Source organism: Megascapheus bottae, chromosome 3 (genome assembly GCF_031878675.1).
Source record: "Megascapheus bottae isolate mThoBot1 chromosome 3, mThoBot2.hap1, whole genome shotgun sequence".
Classification (NCBI taxonomy): Eukaryota; Metazoa; Chordata; class Mammalia; order Rodentia; family Geomyidae; genus Megascapheus; species Megascapheus bottae.
The window spans coordinates 32,334,932-32,348,880 of NC_143511.1; the positions used below are offsets into that span (position 1 = coordinate 32,334,932).

At 45.9% G+C, this 13,949-nt stretch overlaps 1 protein-coding gene across 2 annotated transcripts in view; it reads left to right on the forward strand.

The window, feature by feature from the left end:
* Rnf216 (ring finger protein 216) overlaps positions 1 to 13,310 on the forward strand; it is a 91,259-nt gene extending 77,949 nt beyond the window's left edge. For both annotated transcript variants that reach the window (XM_090329813.1, XM_090329814.1), the window contains exons 14-16: positions 2,823 to 3,045; positions 12,330 to 12,403; positions 12,897 to 13,310. In XM_090329813.1, the coding sequence (XP_090185939.1) occupies positions 2,823 to 3,045; positions 12,330 to 12,403; positions 12,897 to 13,212 (613 nt within the window). In that variant the 3' untranslated portion in view covers positions 13,213 to 13,310. The remainder of the gene's footprint in view (positions 1 to 2,822; positions 3,046 to 12,329; positions 12,404 to 12,896) is intronic.
* Positions 13,311 to 13,949: the final 639 nt, after the last annotated feature.

Sequence of the window (13,949 nt, forward strand, 5' to 3'; positions counted from 1 at the left end):
TAGCCTCGGTTCACTTCAGCCCATTCTTTGTCATGCTGAGCCCTAGGTAGCTACCCAAAGAAAAACCCAGCCAGGCTGATCTCAAAGGGGCTCTTACGGAGTTTGTGCTATTCAGAATTACAGTCAGGTTTTAGAACTAGCTTTTCAGATTGGAAACTTAGTCATCAGAACCTTGAGGATTGGGGTTTTGTTTTGTGCCAATAACTAAAATAGTCAACCTAACTTGATAGTACTGAATTCACTTTAAACTCTGTTTTCCTACTGGTGTTTCTTTTCAAGCTAAAGTTGTACTTTCCTTTATTTCATGAGACCTAGATAAATAGTCTTTTTAATGCAATTGTTTATTTGTAGATATGTGATCTAGATTCTGAGGAGCACACTGTAGCCATGTCTTTAATATCAGTAGTCTAAGCAGTCACTGACACTGTGGGCTGCTGCCTGGGGTGTAGAAATGCCCAGCTTACACCTGGCAACCATTAGATCTTCTGCACTCTGGTACAGCTATCTGTAACAAACCTCTAGACTCACTTTCTGTTTCAACCATACTTAGGGATGAGGGTACAGTGCACAGCCCTTGTCCTCTGTCATTGGTACCTTCCGCTTAGCAGAGGAAGATGAAAAGTGTCACTTTGTAGGCTGGAGCAGAGCACTGTGGAAGTAGCTGACATAGCAGGCAGCTCTTGGCAAACAACTGTCTATCATTCTGTTCAAGTTGTCTATCCCTCAAATCAGGTCAGATGATTCTACAAACAACCTGGCTAGTAGATCACCTACCCCCACACCAAGTTTTCCAAACTCCAGGGAAAGTGAGGTTTGGTATACTGTCCCAGTTCTCTGTATGTAAAGCACATAGTTTAGGACGACACCAAATTTTCTCCCTCAATTTCAAGCCTTTGGGATTTCATAACAGGGAAGTTATTTATCTAAATGATATATGCTAGTCACTATCTATAATCCTTAAAATATCATGAGGGAGGTTGGGAGTTTGGCCTAGTGGTAGATTGCTTGACTTAAATGCATGAAGACCCGGGTTCAATTCCTCAGTACCACATACTTAGAAAAAAGCCAGAGGTGGTGCCAAGGCTCAAGTGGTAGCTCTCTAGCCTTGAGAAAGTACAAGGACAGTGCTCAGGCCCTGAGCTCAAGCTCAAGACTGGCAAAAAATAAAAATTTAAATTAAAAATATATATATATATCATGAGGAAGTTATATTTTCCCAATTTAAAAAATGGGGGCCATGCGCAAACTCCAACAGCAGCATGAAAACAAACAAAAATAGAGAAATAAAATACAAAAGAAATAAAAATAAGCACATTACATGTAAATTAGATACCCACAGCTACAAACTGTTCATTTTTCTGACTGAAAAGTACACACTTTAAGAATAAATAATTATGTATCGGTGTATCCATACATAAGAAATCCCTCTTTGGCTGACTTGGACAAGGAAGACCAAAGAGCAGAGTTGCTAAGTGTGTTTCGTCATCGCATCACTGTAGAATATTGTCTGAAGGCAAAAGAAACAGGGATAGTCCACAGACATTGCCCTTGGGTTAATATTCAAGTGTAGAGACATGATTGATGTCTTTCCTTTTTGTGCCAAACATCCTCTAATGTTATGACATTGTATTTGTGATATTTTTATAAAAAATATTTTTTCATAGAATCATACAATGCTTTATATAAGTTATGACATATAAAGGTGCCCAAATTTTACATACTTTTTCACATGGAACAAAATATACTGAAGCCCCGTGCATCTTTTAGCCTGAAGATGGCTGAGGAGTAAATACAGTATTTTCTTTCTTAGCTGACATCTCGAAAGGGTATTGTTTGTAGAGCCTTGTAGTAAACAGAGGACTAGTCAACAAGTGAATTGAATTTGACTTTGATTGGCATAAATATCATATTTATCTTCTCATACATGAAATCAGGAGACTGCTCTCTGGCCACACTCGATTACTAACGTAACTAAGGTTAATATAATACTCAAATTCAAAGTCTTGCATATTAAGAGATAAAAACTAAACATTCTGAGATAACAGGCTTTATTTACTCTGCTCTCATCTTTCAATAAAAGGCTATAATAGGTTTGGTCATTAATTAGTATAAGAGAAAATTTGCATATACATAAATTGCATTTACCTTTACATGTAAATAAATTGCATTTACCACTGTAATTAAGTCTTGTTCAAAGGTATATGAATAATAATATTCCTATCTACTCTGGGTTCAAAATGATTGACTGCTCAGAGTATGACACCTAGTAAATGTAACTATGCAAAAATAAATGCTTTGACTTGTAAAAAAAAAAAAATGGGGGCCATGCGCAGTGGCTCACACCTGTTATCCTAGCTACTCAGGAGGCTGAGATCTGAGGATCAAGGTTCAAAACCAGCCCTGGCACAAAAAGACCTAAGACTCTTATCTCCAGTTAACCTCTAGAAAACTGGAAGTGGGGCTTGGCTCAAGGGTAGGATGGTAGCCTTGAGCTGAAGAGCTCAGGGATAACTCCTAGGCCCAAGGAGTTCAAGTTCCATGACCCACCAAAAAAAAAAAAAAAACTGGGCCAGGAATGTAGTTTAGTGGTAAAGGGGGGGGGGAATTAATTAATTTTAAAAATGATGAATCTCAAACTAGGAATTTTACCCAAGATTATACAATCAGTAAACTTTGAACTCAGACGCCAAAAGTAACCTCTTCTCTTTAATGTCATAAAAGCCACAGGCAGTTGTTGCATAGGGAAAGAAATTAATGACTATAGTATTTGTCTGTCTGCTTCTTTTTCCCTGCTGACTCCAATCATACGTTCTTGTTTTCAGTGAAGAAAAAATGACTGCTGCCCGCATTAGAAAATGCCACAAGTGTGGGACTGGCCTCATCAAATCCGAAGGCTGTAACCGCATGTCCTGCCGCTGTGGTGCCCAAATGTGCTACCTATGCCGGGTATCTATAAATGGATACGACCATTTCTGCCAGCATCCTCGCTCACCGGGAGCTCCTTGCCAGGAGTGCTCACGGTGCTCCCTATGGACAGACCCTACTGTAAGTGCAAATGAGGGGAAAGAGCCATAGTCCCATGGTGAAACATGTTTTATATATGCACAACAAATTCTGACTCATGAAAAGGTGTAGGAAATTACATGAACCAATAACCACAGGAAAAATGGAGAAAGCAAGCAAAAGATGTATGATAGGGCATGCTTGTAGTCTCCGCTACTTAGGAGGCTCTCAAGATCACTTGAGCCCTCGGGTTTGAGATCAGCCTACGCAATACACTGAGACCTCATCTTGAAAAGAAAACAAGATTCAGAAAGGCAAATTGTTGGGCCTGGAGTGTGGCCTAGTGGTAGAGTGGTTACCTAGCATGCATCAAGCCCTTGATTCGATTTCTCAGTACGGAAAAAGCCAGAAGTAGGGCCAGGAAATTATTTTCATGTTTTAGAGAATATACTTATAAACTTTATTTTTTTTTTTCTTGGCCAGTCCTGGGGCTTGAACTCAGGGACTGAGCATTATCCTTGGGCTCTCCTCAAGGCCAGCGCTCTACCACTTGAGCCACAGCAACGCTTCTGCTTTTTTTTTTTTTTTTTTTTTTTCTTTCTCCAGTGTATGCAGTGCAGAGGAATGAAACCCAGAGTGTCATGCATGCTGGGCAAGCACTCTACCACTAGGCCAAACTCCCAGCCCCTAATTTTAAACTTATAAACATCTTTGCCATCTGAAGTATTTCAGAGCATAGAACAGTGAAGAGAATTGCCCAACATAATGCTCCCATCAGTACCTGACAAAGAAATTACAGGCTTCTCATCACTCTCACATACAAATACCAGTGTTTTAATTCTCTAACTCAATATTACCACATTAGCTGGACACTGGTGGCTCAAGCCTATGATCCTAGCAACTTAGAAGGCTGAGATCTGAGGGTCCTGGTTTAAAACTAGCCTGGGAAGGAAAGTCTGTAAGACTCATCTCTAATCACCAGAAAACCAAAAGTGGAGCTGTGGCTCAAATTAGTGGAGTACTAGCCTAGAACACAAAATCTTAGTAACAGCACCTAGGCTGTCAGCTTGAGGGTCAATGCCTTTGACAAAAAAAAAAAAAAAACAGAACAAAGAACATGAGCCTGGTGGCTCACACCTCTAATCTTAACTACTCAGGAGGCTGAGATCTGAAGATGGTACTAACTGCAAGTAAAAAAAAAATCTCAGGAATAGCACCCAAGCCTCCAGGAACAACACACACAAAGAAAAAGGATCATTATGGCTGCAAATAAGAGCAAGCCTAAAAGTAGCAGCTAAGGCTGGCTTAGCAGTAGAGCACTTGATTGTGGGAGGCCCTGGGTTCCATCTTCAATGCACACATACAAACACAAAAGGAAAATACATTAGTGTAAACAAGGCAGAAATGCTTTTTTTCCCCATGGGTGGACAGAGAGAAAGTCTACCTTTTTGCTACCATGTTCATATCTCAGCCTCCTGAGTTGCTAGGATTACAGGCATGAACTCTTGGGTGCCCACTCAAACCATACATTTTAAACCATACCTCTGGTATGGAAATCTCCAGCATGTTTGCCCTAAGATGATGAAAGGGAAGCCAGGTGTGGTGGCTCACACTTATAACCCTAGCTACTCAGGAGGCTGAGATCTGAGGATCAAAGTTCAAAGCCAGCCTGAATACTAAAGACCATGAGACTTACCTCTAATTAACCACTAGAGAAAAAAAAAAGTGGAACTGTGGCTCAAGGGGTAGGAATATAGCCTTGAGTTGAAGATTACTAGGTCTAGTAGCCAGATCTTATGGGACTGCCTTGAAATTGACCTCAGCCAGGACTAAAGCAAGGTACCAATCAGAATACCTCAGTGGAAAAGGAGTAAGCCAGCTGTAGGCCAGGCAGCCATGTTGGGACTGTATAGTAAACAGGATAAGAAGCTGCCTAAAGGGGCTGACCGGCTGGCTCTGATGGCACAGCTGACAATCCAGTGAAACCCTCAGCCATCCTGCCTCCTTTTATGGCTGGAAAAAAATATAGCCCCCAGTGAGAAGTGCTTGTCAGGTGTCAGGCAGTTCTATAGGGCCTAACCATTCTCTTCCCTTTCACATGCTGTCTGGCCAGCACTTCTATAACTTCCTTGGGAAATAGGCCTTTTCCTTCAGTGAGCTCTTCCCACTTTATTTTATCCACAGAAACAAAGGGCAAGGTAAATGTGACCACAGGCGATGGCTAGCCCACTAGAGCACTATCCACTAACCACCCTCTACTCCCTGCTGTTCTGTCCTCCTTGGAAACTTCACTTTCTTGCCACTGCCTCTTTGTCTCATTGCCACATTATGCACTAGCCCCATTTTCTTTCTGTATGGTTCATTTCCATCCTGATGAAGGGTCTGTGGTGGCTCAAATAAAGTTAGAAAGGAAGGTCAGGCAAACAGATCCCTCCAATTTCCTCTGGTCACCATAGACCAAGATTTTGTTCCATTTGTCCTGTTCCCATCAAACTAGGGATCAGCCCAGTCTCCTTGATTCTCACCAGGAGGCCTATTGAATTGCACCCCAGCATCTGCTGGGGCTTCTGAGAACACAAAGCTATTCAGCAGAGCTGAGAAACAAAGCTCACCCTGTCCTGCCTGCTCTTCATTAATGGGCTGGCAGGAAAGGGAAGAATCTCCCATTGTCAGCAAGGAAGAGGGAGGTGTCCTTGTCCTGTAGAGAAAAGTGTGCTTAGTCTTTAATGACTAGAGACTGCTAGGAGCCTCAGCTAACTGTACTGAGCCTCAAATGGTGAATAGTAACTTTCTCTGTTCCTTACCAAAAATAAACCAAAACCAAGTCTTATGAAATAGGCTAACTTCTTTAAGAAGGAAAAAGGAAAACAGAAGCAAATGCAGACAGAGCAAACCACAGTTTTCTGGATCGGGGTCAGAATGCAGTGCTGAGTCCTAGCATATAAAGAGGCAGACCTTCCTCTGCGATGGGCTGTCTCCAACCTCAGTATGTTAGCAACTGTGCATGTGTGGCTGCCGATTGGCAGCTTAGGCACTCACTCTGTCACTGTTGGGATTCACAGAACTTCACCTAGTAGATTCTGGAAATGTATGTGTGACAGCATGTTCTTTTTACATACAAAACAAAACCAATGTCTGTTTGTCCTAGGTTTGAGCTATGAGAAAACCTCCTAGAGAATTGTTTTTGTCAACATGTTTTTTTGGGTTTGTTTTTTGTTTGTTTTTGCCAGTCCTGGGCTTTGAAATCAGGGCCTGAGCACTATTCTTGGGCTTTCTCAAGGCTAGCGCTCTACCACTGGAGTCACAGCACCATTTCCACCCTTTTTCTATATATGTGGTACCGAGGAATTGAACTCGGGTCTTCGTGCATGCTAGGCAAGCACTCTTAACACTAGGCCAAACTCCAGGCCCTTTTTTGTCGTTTTGTTTTTGTTTTTTGCCAGTCCTGGGCTTTTTAGCTCAGGTCTGTCTCTCTCCTCTGTCTGTCTCTGTCTCTCTCTCTCTCTCTCTCTCTCTCTCTCTCTCTCTCTCTCTCTCTCTCTGTCTCTCTCTCTCTCTCTCTCTCCCTCCCCCTCCCTCCCTCTCCCTCCCTCTCCCTCTCCCTCTTCCTCTCCCTCTCTCCCTCTCTCCCTCTCTTCCCCCAGACCTGGAGCTTGAACTCTAGCTAGCGCTCTACCACTTGAACCACAGTACCACTTCCAGCCTTTTCCACGTACATGGTACCGAGGAATTGAACCTGTTTGAAGCTGTTCTATGAAAGGAAGGCTAGCCTTGCACAGCCTGCTCTCAGTAGCACCCTCCATTCCTCACTCGGGTTAGGAGAGGTACATTCCTTTCAGAGTTTGTATATGCTCAGCTCTGTGATTGTCTCCAGCAGCTGGCTCTCCTGCTCCATTGAGGAAGAAACTTGGTGGAATCTGAAGCTGGGCTTCCTTCTACCCTGGGCCACAAGTCCTAGTTCTCAGACTGGCTTCTCCCCTCAGGAGCTTTGGTATCCTGGAGAGCCTGGTGCTGGTGGGAGGCAGTTGAGGCTGCAGTGTTGGAGGAAGACCATTAAGGAAAGACAAAAACCCATCCAGGAAGGTGCCCACATCTAGGCTAGAAACTAATGTTCAGTTTTAGCCATTTTTCTTTTTCTTTATTATTTTTTTTTTTTTTTTTTGCCAGTCCTGGGGCTTGAACTCAGGGCCTGGGCACTGTCCTTGGACACACTTTGCTCAAGGTTAGTGCTCAAGGTTAGTGAACCACAGTGCCACTTCCGGCTTTTTCAGTATATGTGGTACCTTGGCATTGAACCCAGAGTTTCATGAATGTTAGGCATGCACTCTATCACTAGGCTATGCTCCCAGCTTAAATTTGTTTCCTACAAAAGAGAGTAAAGACATGAGCTTTTAACCCAGGTATATGACCTTAACCCAGCATTCATATTTGGCCCTGGTTTTCTATTTTTATTCACTATTTTGAATACTGTTGGTTCTAAGGAGGGGCAAGTATCATTTCAGAATTTTTCTAGAAATTAATCTTGGTATTCTAACCCACACACAATAAACCATGAGGCTACTGGGGGACTTTGGCAGCATGGAGTGACGGACACCATTTTTTCATTCTGCCTATGAGGACCATGATATCTGGGTCACTTGCCTAGGCTTAATAAAACCCAAGCACAAGCCCAGTGTGGCGGTTCATGCCTATAATTCTAGCTACTCAGGAGGCTGAGATCTGAGGATCAAGGTTCAAAGCCAGCCTGGGCACAAAAGGCCCTTAGTTTTCAAGCCTTAGTACCAGCCCACATACATGTACACACACACACTGCGCGCGCGCGCGCGGACACACACACGTGCACACAAAAAGGAAGGAAAGGGGCTGGGAGTTTGGCCTAGTGGTAAAATGCTTTCCTAGTATGCATGGAGAACTGGGTTCTATTCCTTGGTATACCACATACATAGAAAACGTAGGAAGTGGTGCTGTGGCTCAAGTTGTAGAGCTCTAGCCTTGAGAAAAAAAAGTCCAAGGACAGTGCTCAGTCCCTGAGTTCAGTCCCCAGGAATGGCAAAAAAGAAAAAGATAGGGAGGGCCACTAGTTACAGTGGCTCACACCTATAATCCTAGCTACTCAGGAGGCTGAGATCTGAGGATGGAGGTTCAAAGCCAGCCCAGGCATTAAAGTCCATAAGACTCTTATCTCCAGTTAACCTCTAGAAAATGGGAAGTGGGGCTTGGCTCAAGGGTAGAGCGGAAGCCTTGAGCTGAAGAGCTTAGGGACAGTCCCCAGGCCAAGTTCAAACCCCATGACCCACAAAAAATTAAAAAAAAAAAAAAAAAACCCAAAAGGGAAAGAAAAGAAAAAAGAAAACCTGATATGACACTGAGGCTCAAGGGTTAGGGTGGTAGCCTTGAACTGAGCTCAGGGTCAAGGCCCAGGCCCAGGGGTAGGGCGGTAGCCTTGAGCTGAAGAGTTCAGGGACAGCACCCAGGCCCAGAGTTCAAGCCCCACAACTGACAAAAAAAGGGGAGAGGGCCAGGAGTGTAGCCTAGTGGCAAAGTGCTCACCTGGTATTCACAAAGCCCGGGATTCAATTCCTCAGTACCATCTACATAGAAAAAGCTGGAGTGGCGCTGTGTAGCTCAAGTGGCAGAAAGCTAGCCTTGAGCAAAAAAAGTGTCCAAGGATAGTGCCCATGCCCTGAATTCAAGCCCCACGACTAGCAAAAAAAAAAAAAAATAGCCTAAAGTGTTGCTGTGGCTCAAACGCTAGAGCCCTAGCCTTGAGGAAAGTCCAAGGACAATGCTCAGGCCCTGAGTTCAGTCCCCATAACTAGGAAAGAAAGACTGGAGGGAGAGGGAGAAGGAAAGTGGTAGACAGAGAAGGATGACCAGAGGCCAATATGGAACCTATAGAAACTTTGCTCCTCCCCAGCATGGCCAGTCCAGTGCACCAGCTGCACAGCATGTGCCTGTCCTAGTGAGCTTCCTCCTCCTCAAGCTCTCCACTCTCCCCAATTTCCTGTTGCAGACATATAGCTGGGCGTAGGGGTTAGGATCTGCTGTTTCTTGAGCACTCTGCAGCTGAGCTGGGAACAATTTGAAACTAAATCTTCAGCCCTTTGGAAGCCTTCATGAAATCATTGCAAGTTTATTAACAACAGCTGTGGCCACACATGACCTGGATCCCAGCCCCAACCCCACCCCCAGAATCATAGGAGAGGAAGCAGCAGGCAACTTGCCATTCCCTGTTGCCCACCCTCCCCCTATGCCACAGAGGGCAGGCAAACAAAGCTGCTAGCCAGTGACTAAAAAGGTTAGGATATGGGTTGAGGAAGACTTGGAAAGCCTTGTTAAGAATAGCTCTGTGCCAGTTGCTCAGTCCCCCATCTTGGGGGGAACTCTCCAGCTGTGGCTGGTGATTACTGTTAATAGCTGACCTACAGAACAGGCTTTCTCCCCTTAAGCCATTTGCAGTTTCTCTTTGTGCATTTTCTCCAATGCAGACCCTGATATGTAACAGAGATGTAGGGCTTTGTGGTTGAGGGACAGTTGAAGGATTGCTTTTGCTTTTCTATTCTTAATTAAAACCTCTCTGGTAATTTCTACCTTACTTCCTTCCAGTCTCTGGACCAGCTGGGCCCTTGCTTCCTCCTCTCTTGTTTCCCCTTCCTCCCCCCATTGCTGGTGAAGTGCCAGGACTTTCTTTGTCAGCCAGGGCTCTCTGTATCCTGCCAAGCTCAAAGGAATTCAAGGAAGGAAATCACCCTCTCCTTTATTTAAATCACTCTTCCAGATCTGGTGGATAGTCAGACTCCATATTCTTCTTTGATCCTCTGTCCTTGACACTTGTCCAGACCTCCTGCATTTGAGGTCCCTTGGCCCACTGAGGGAGCTTCATGCCCTTCCTTCCCTGTTCTCACTGCCATGTGGTCCCATGATTGCTGGCCTAGACTACACACTGAAGGAGGTGGTTAACCTCCACTCCACTCCAGTCTAATAAGTTGTTACTCTCATTCTCTGGAGTGAAGTGCCTTAAGCACTGACCAGTTCCTAACTCCCTCTCATCTTAGTCTGGCCCTATTCATTGGAAGAAACTGTTCTTCCTGAGCTTACAGGGGATAGGGCTGGTAAGAAGTAAGGTGCAGAGAGAGCATCCTAAAGAACTCCTGATCCTTCTTGTATCCCAGAGGCCAGAGAGGATGCTGACCCATCACCATCACCTGTTTGAGAACCTGTCTGTCTTATTCCATGTATTCATTCACTGTGGCCCAATCTGGCTTGATACAGAGGCATCAGGTAGCTCCTACAACCAACAGTACCATGCATCTGAGGCTTACAGGCTATGAAAGGGCCCAGGGCTCAGGTGGGTTCCAGCCAGTCTTCATCTCAAAAAAGCCCAAGGTCCAAAGTCTAGTCCTGCTAAGCGCTTCTCCTGCTTCACAGCTTTCATCACTTTTCTTTCTCTTTCTTTTGTTTCTTTGTATTTTAGTCTTTTTATCTTTCTTTGGTTGAGGGGGAGCAGCTAGGCCTTGATTAAACTCAGGATCTTAGCACTATCTTAAAGCTTTTTTTTTTTTTTTTTTTTTTTGCACTCTTACCACTTGAGCCACAGCTCCAGTTCTGGCTTTTTTGGTGCTTAACTGAAGAGTCTCATGGACTTTCAGGCCCATGCTGGCTTCCAAACCTGATCTCCTCAGATCTCAGCCCTGAGTAGCTAGGATTACAGGCATGAGTCACCTTGTCCAGCTGATTTTTTTTTTTTTTTTTTTTTTTTAGGCCTTCCACTGGCCACAAATAAGCTTCCAGCTCTGCCTCTGAACAGATGGTAGAATTTTCTTGACTTCCATAAAGATCTGCCAGCAAGTATGGAGGGCATGTGTCCCCTTGTGTAGTGGTTCTAGGGCAGCTAGACCACACGTGGGGTTTTTAAGAGGATTTGGGCACATTTACTGGAAAGTGAACATGATGAGCACAGGCGCTTTGCAGCTCCTGGCATGCACAATGGGAATTTTTCCTACCTTTGTCACCACCCCTTCCCCAGGCATGTCAGAGTTTCTGCTTGAAAGACTGGGGATGCCATAATTTCCCTGACACAGTTGTTGCTTGTTGGCTGAGACCTGCAGAGTAAGCATTCCATGGGCTGTTGTGGGTTGCTGCAGAGATCTTCTGCAGGGCCCCAAATCTACTGGGTTGAAGAAGTGTGTTATGTGGCGACATTCCATCTGAGTGACTTTGTGTCTCACTGGTTCCAAGCTTCTTTATGAATTTAGAGCAGTGTCTTGCAGGGAAGCATCTTTTGAACAAAATGTCTGACTCCAGAATCGTTGAGGATCATAATAACCATTTAGTGTGTCATTGTGTTGGCTATGACATGAGTCACCTAAGTAGATGTGTAGACTGCCCCTGCCTGGTCCTTCCATGAGAGATCCCGGGCTGCTTTCCATCCAGAAGATCCTTGAGTACTTTCAGATAAGCATGAGAAACCCAGAGTTAAGCTGGATCCATGACTATAATCCCAGCATTTGAGAGGCTGAATCAGGAGGATCATTAGCTCAAAGCTTGAGTGTGTGAGCCCCTCTTCCCACTAAGAAAATAAATACAGAGTTGTCACACGTATTGTTTCAACCAAAGCTAAGCAGCTCTCTGGTTAGTTAGGCTCAGAGGCTTTTATGTGGGAGATACTTGTGAGTCTTCTAGTTTCTTCTTGCCTTACTTGTTCTGTGTTCCTCCCCATTTACTGACTGACTACTTGCTTACTTTATGGGGGGGGGAGCGAGGGAGAGAGAAGGGGGGGAGCTATGAACTTATGGCAAATCAGACTATAGTCTTGCCTACCTATAACTCCCACATAGCCTGAATGACAGTTATAAACTATCATGCCCATCGTGTTTGTTTAGATGGGGTCTCATTTTTTGGCCTTGCCCTGAGCCTCAATCCCACATTTCTACAACCATCCACTTAGATTATAGGTGAGCACCACCATACTCACCTGCCTGACTGCTCGTAATTCTTGAAGACCCCAGGAAAAACGCCCACACAATGATCTGTTCAGTCACTGTGCCAGGGCTGCCCTGACGGTGGCCCTCAGCTCTAGAGGGCATCTGCTTCCTTGGGTTTGCAGTCAATCTAGTAGAAAGAGTCTGTGTGTTGCTGAGGAGCAGAGGAGAAGCCTGTGGCACAGGTAGGGCCAGGTGGTCTGCCTAAAGTTTCCCCAGGGAGCATATCAGCAGATGATAGAAGGTGATACTGAGAAGCTGGGCAGGAGTGCTGTGCTTCACCTCAACCCTCCCTGTCCTGCAAGCCTCACTTCGGGCCCATACTTGCCATTGCTTTTCTTCCAGGAAGATGATGAGAAGCTAATCGAAGAAATCCAGAAGGAGGCTGAGGAAGAGCAGAGGAGAAAGAATGGAGGCAAGTGTTCTCCCCACCCTAGCCCTGCACCCAGGCTCCAGAAAGCCATTCATACCCTGGGTAGCTTGGGCCCTTGTTGATAGTCAGGGATCCCAGGGGTAAGTTTGGGCTCTGGAAGCCAAATTAACTAATAGACATTGGCTACTCGTCCACTGAAGTGACAAAGAATGGACCGGACTTAGTGTGAGCCACCCCCCAAGCTCTGGCTGTGAAGGGAAGTAGATAGTGATGTCCCTTGCCAAGCTGTGAAGGGACGCCCATAGGCAGGTATAATCTTGTCCCTGTTTGCTCCATGTGAGGGGGGCAGATGTTTCACTACTGAAGCTTTGTTTGTCCATCTGGGAAACAACCCCTCTGGACCTGGAGGAAAGAGTCTGGGGAGGAGCAGAGGGAGTCTTCCCTTCCATTCCTGGCTGTCCTTAGCCTCCCAGCTCTGGCAAGAGCCAGGAGATGTATGCAACCTATTCTCACTTACACCCCATCTTCCTTGCAGAGAGCACCTACAAGCGCATTGGGCCCCCTCTGGAGAAGCCTCCTGAGAAGGTACAGCGGATGGAAGCCCTCCCTCGGCCTGTCCCCCAGAATCTCCATCCCCCACACATGCCACCCTATGCCTTCGTGCACCCACCCTTCCCCCTGCCTCCTGTGCGGCCTATGTTCAACAACTTCCAGGTCAACCTGGGCCCCGTCCCTGCACCCTATGTGCCCCCACTGCCCAACGTTCGTGTCAACTTCGACTTTGGCCCCATGCACATGCCTCTGGAGCACAACCTGCCCATGCACTTTGGACCCCAGCCTCGGCGGCGCTTCTGATGGGGCCTGTTGGCCCTGCCAAGTCTGCACGGGATGGTGGGACATGGGACCTTGCGCTGCCCTGTCTTCTCACTTGAGAGGTGGTTCCCTGGGGCCCCTTGAAGGAAGGCTAGTTCTTCTCCCGTGCATTTCTCAGGAAGGACTCCTGCCCTGAAAGGCTTGTGCACTTTGGGGGCTTATGAGGGGACCTGTCTGGCTCTTCCTGGGTCAGAGGTCAGGGCAGCAAAACTCCTAATTCTGCAAGTGTTTGTTCCTGTTCGCATATTTCTCCTCAGTCTCTGCAAACTGCACTGATGGTTCTCCCATGCCAGGCTCCTGTTGGGGCTGGGTGGTCCTGACACCTGGACCAAACGGGGTTCTTTCTTGTAGCAGTCCCAGGTCCCCTGAGCTGCCCTATCGCTGGGGAGATCTCACTGCCACCATGCAGGTGAACAGCTTTTCTTTTTCCCTAGGAGTTCTGGAGAGTTACTTCCCTAGAGATACAAATGCCTCCAGAAGCTGCCCCTGCTGCAGCAACCCTCCTGTGCACCTGCCCACATTTCTCTTAGTAATAAGTAGTAGGTTGTAGCTGGGGTGAAGGCAACTGCCCCCCTGCAGTCTGATGAGAGTCAGCTCTGGGCCTGTGTGCTGGGTTCCCACCATGACCCCAGCCCAAATGTTTGTACAGTGAAGGTGTCACTCTGCCCTATTTGCCAAGTGGAGAACTACAGCTTTCCACTGCCAAACTGGGACCCAGC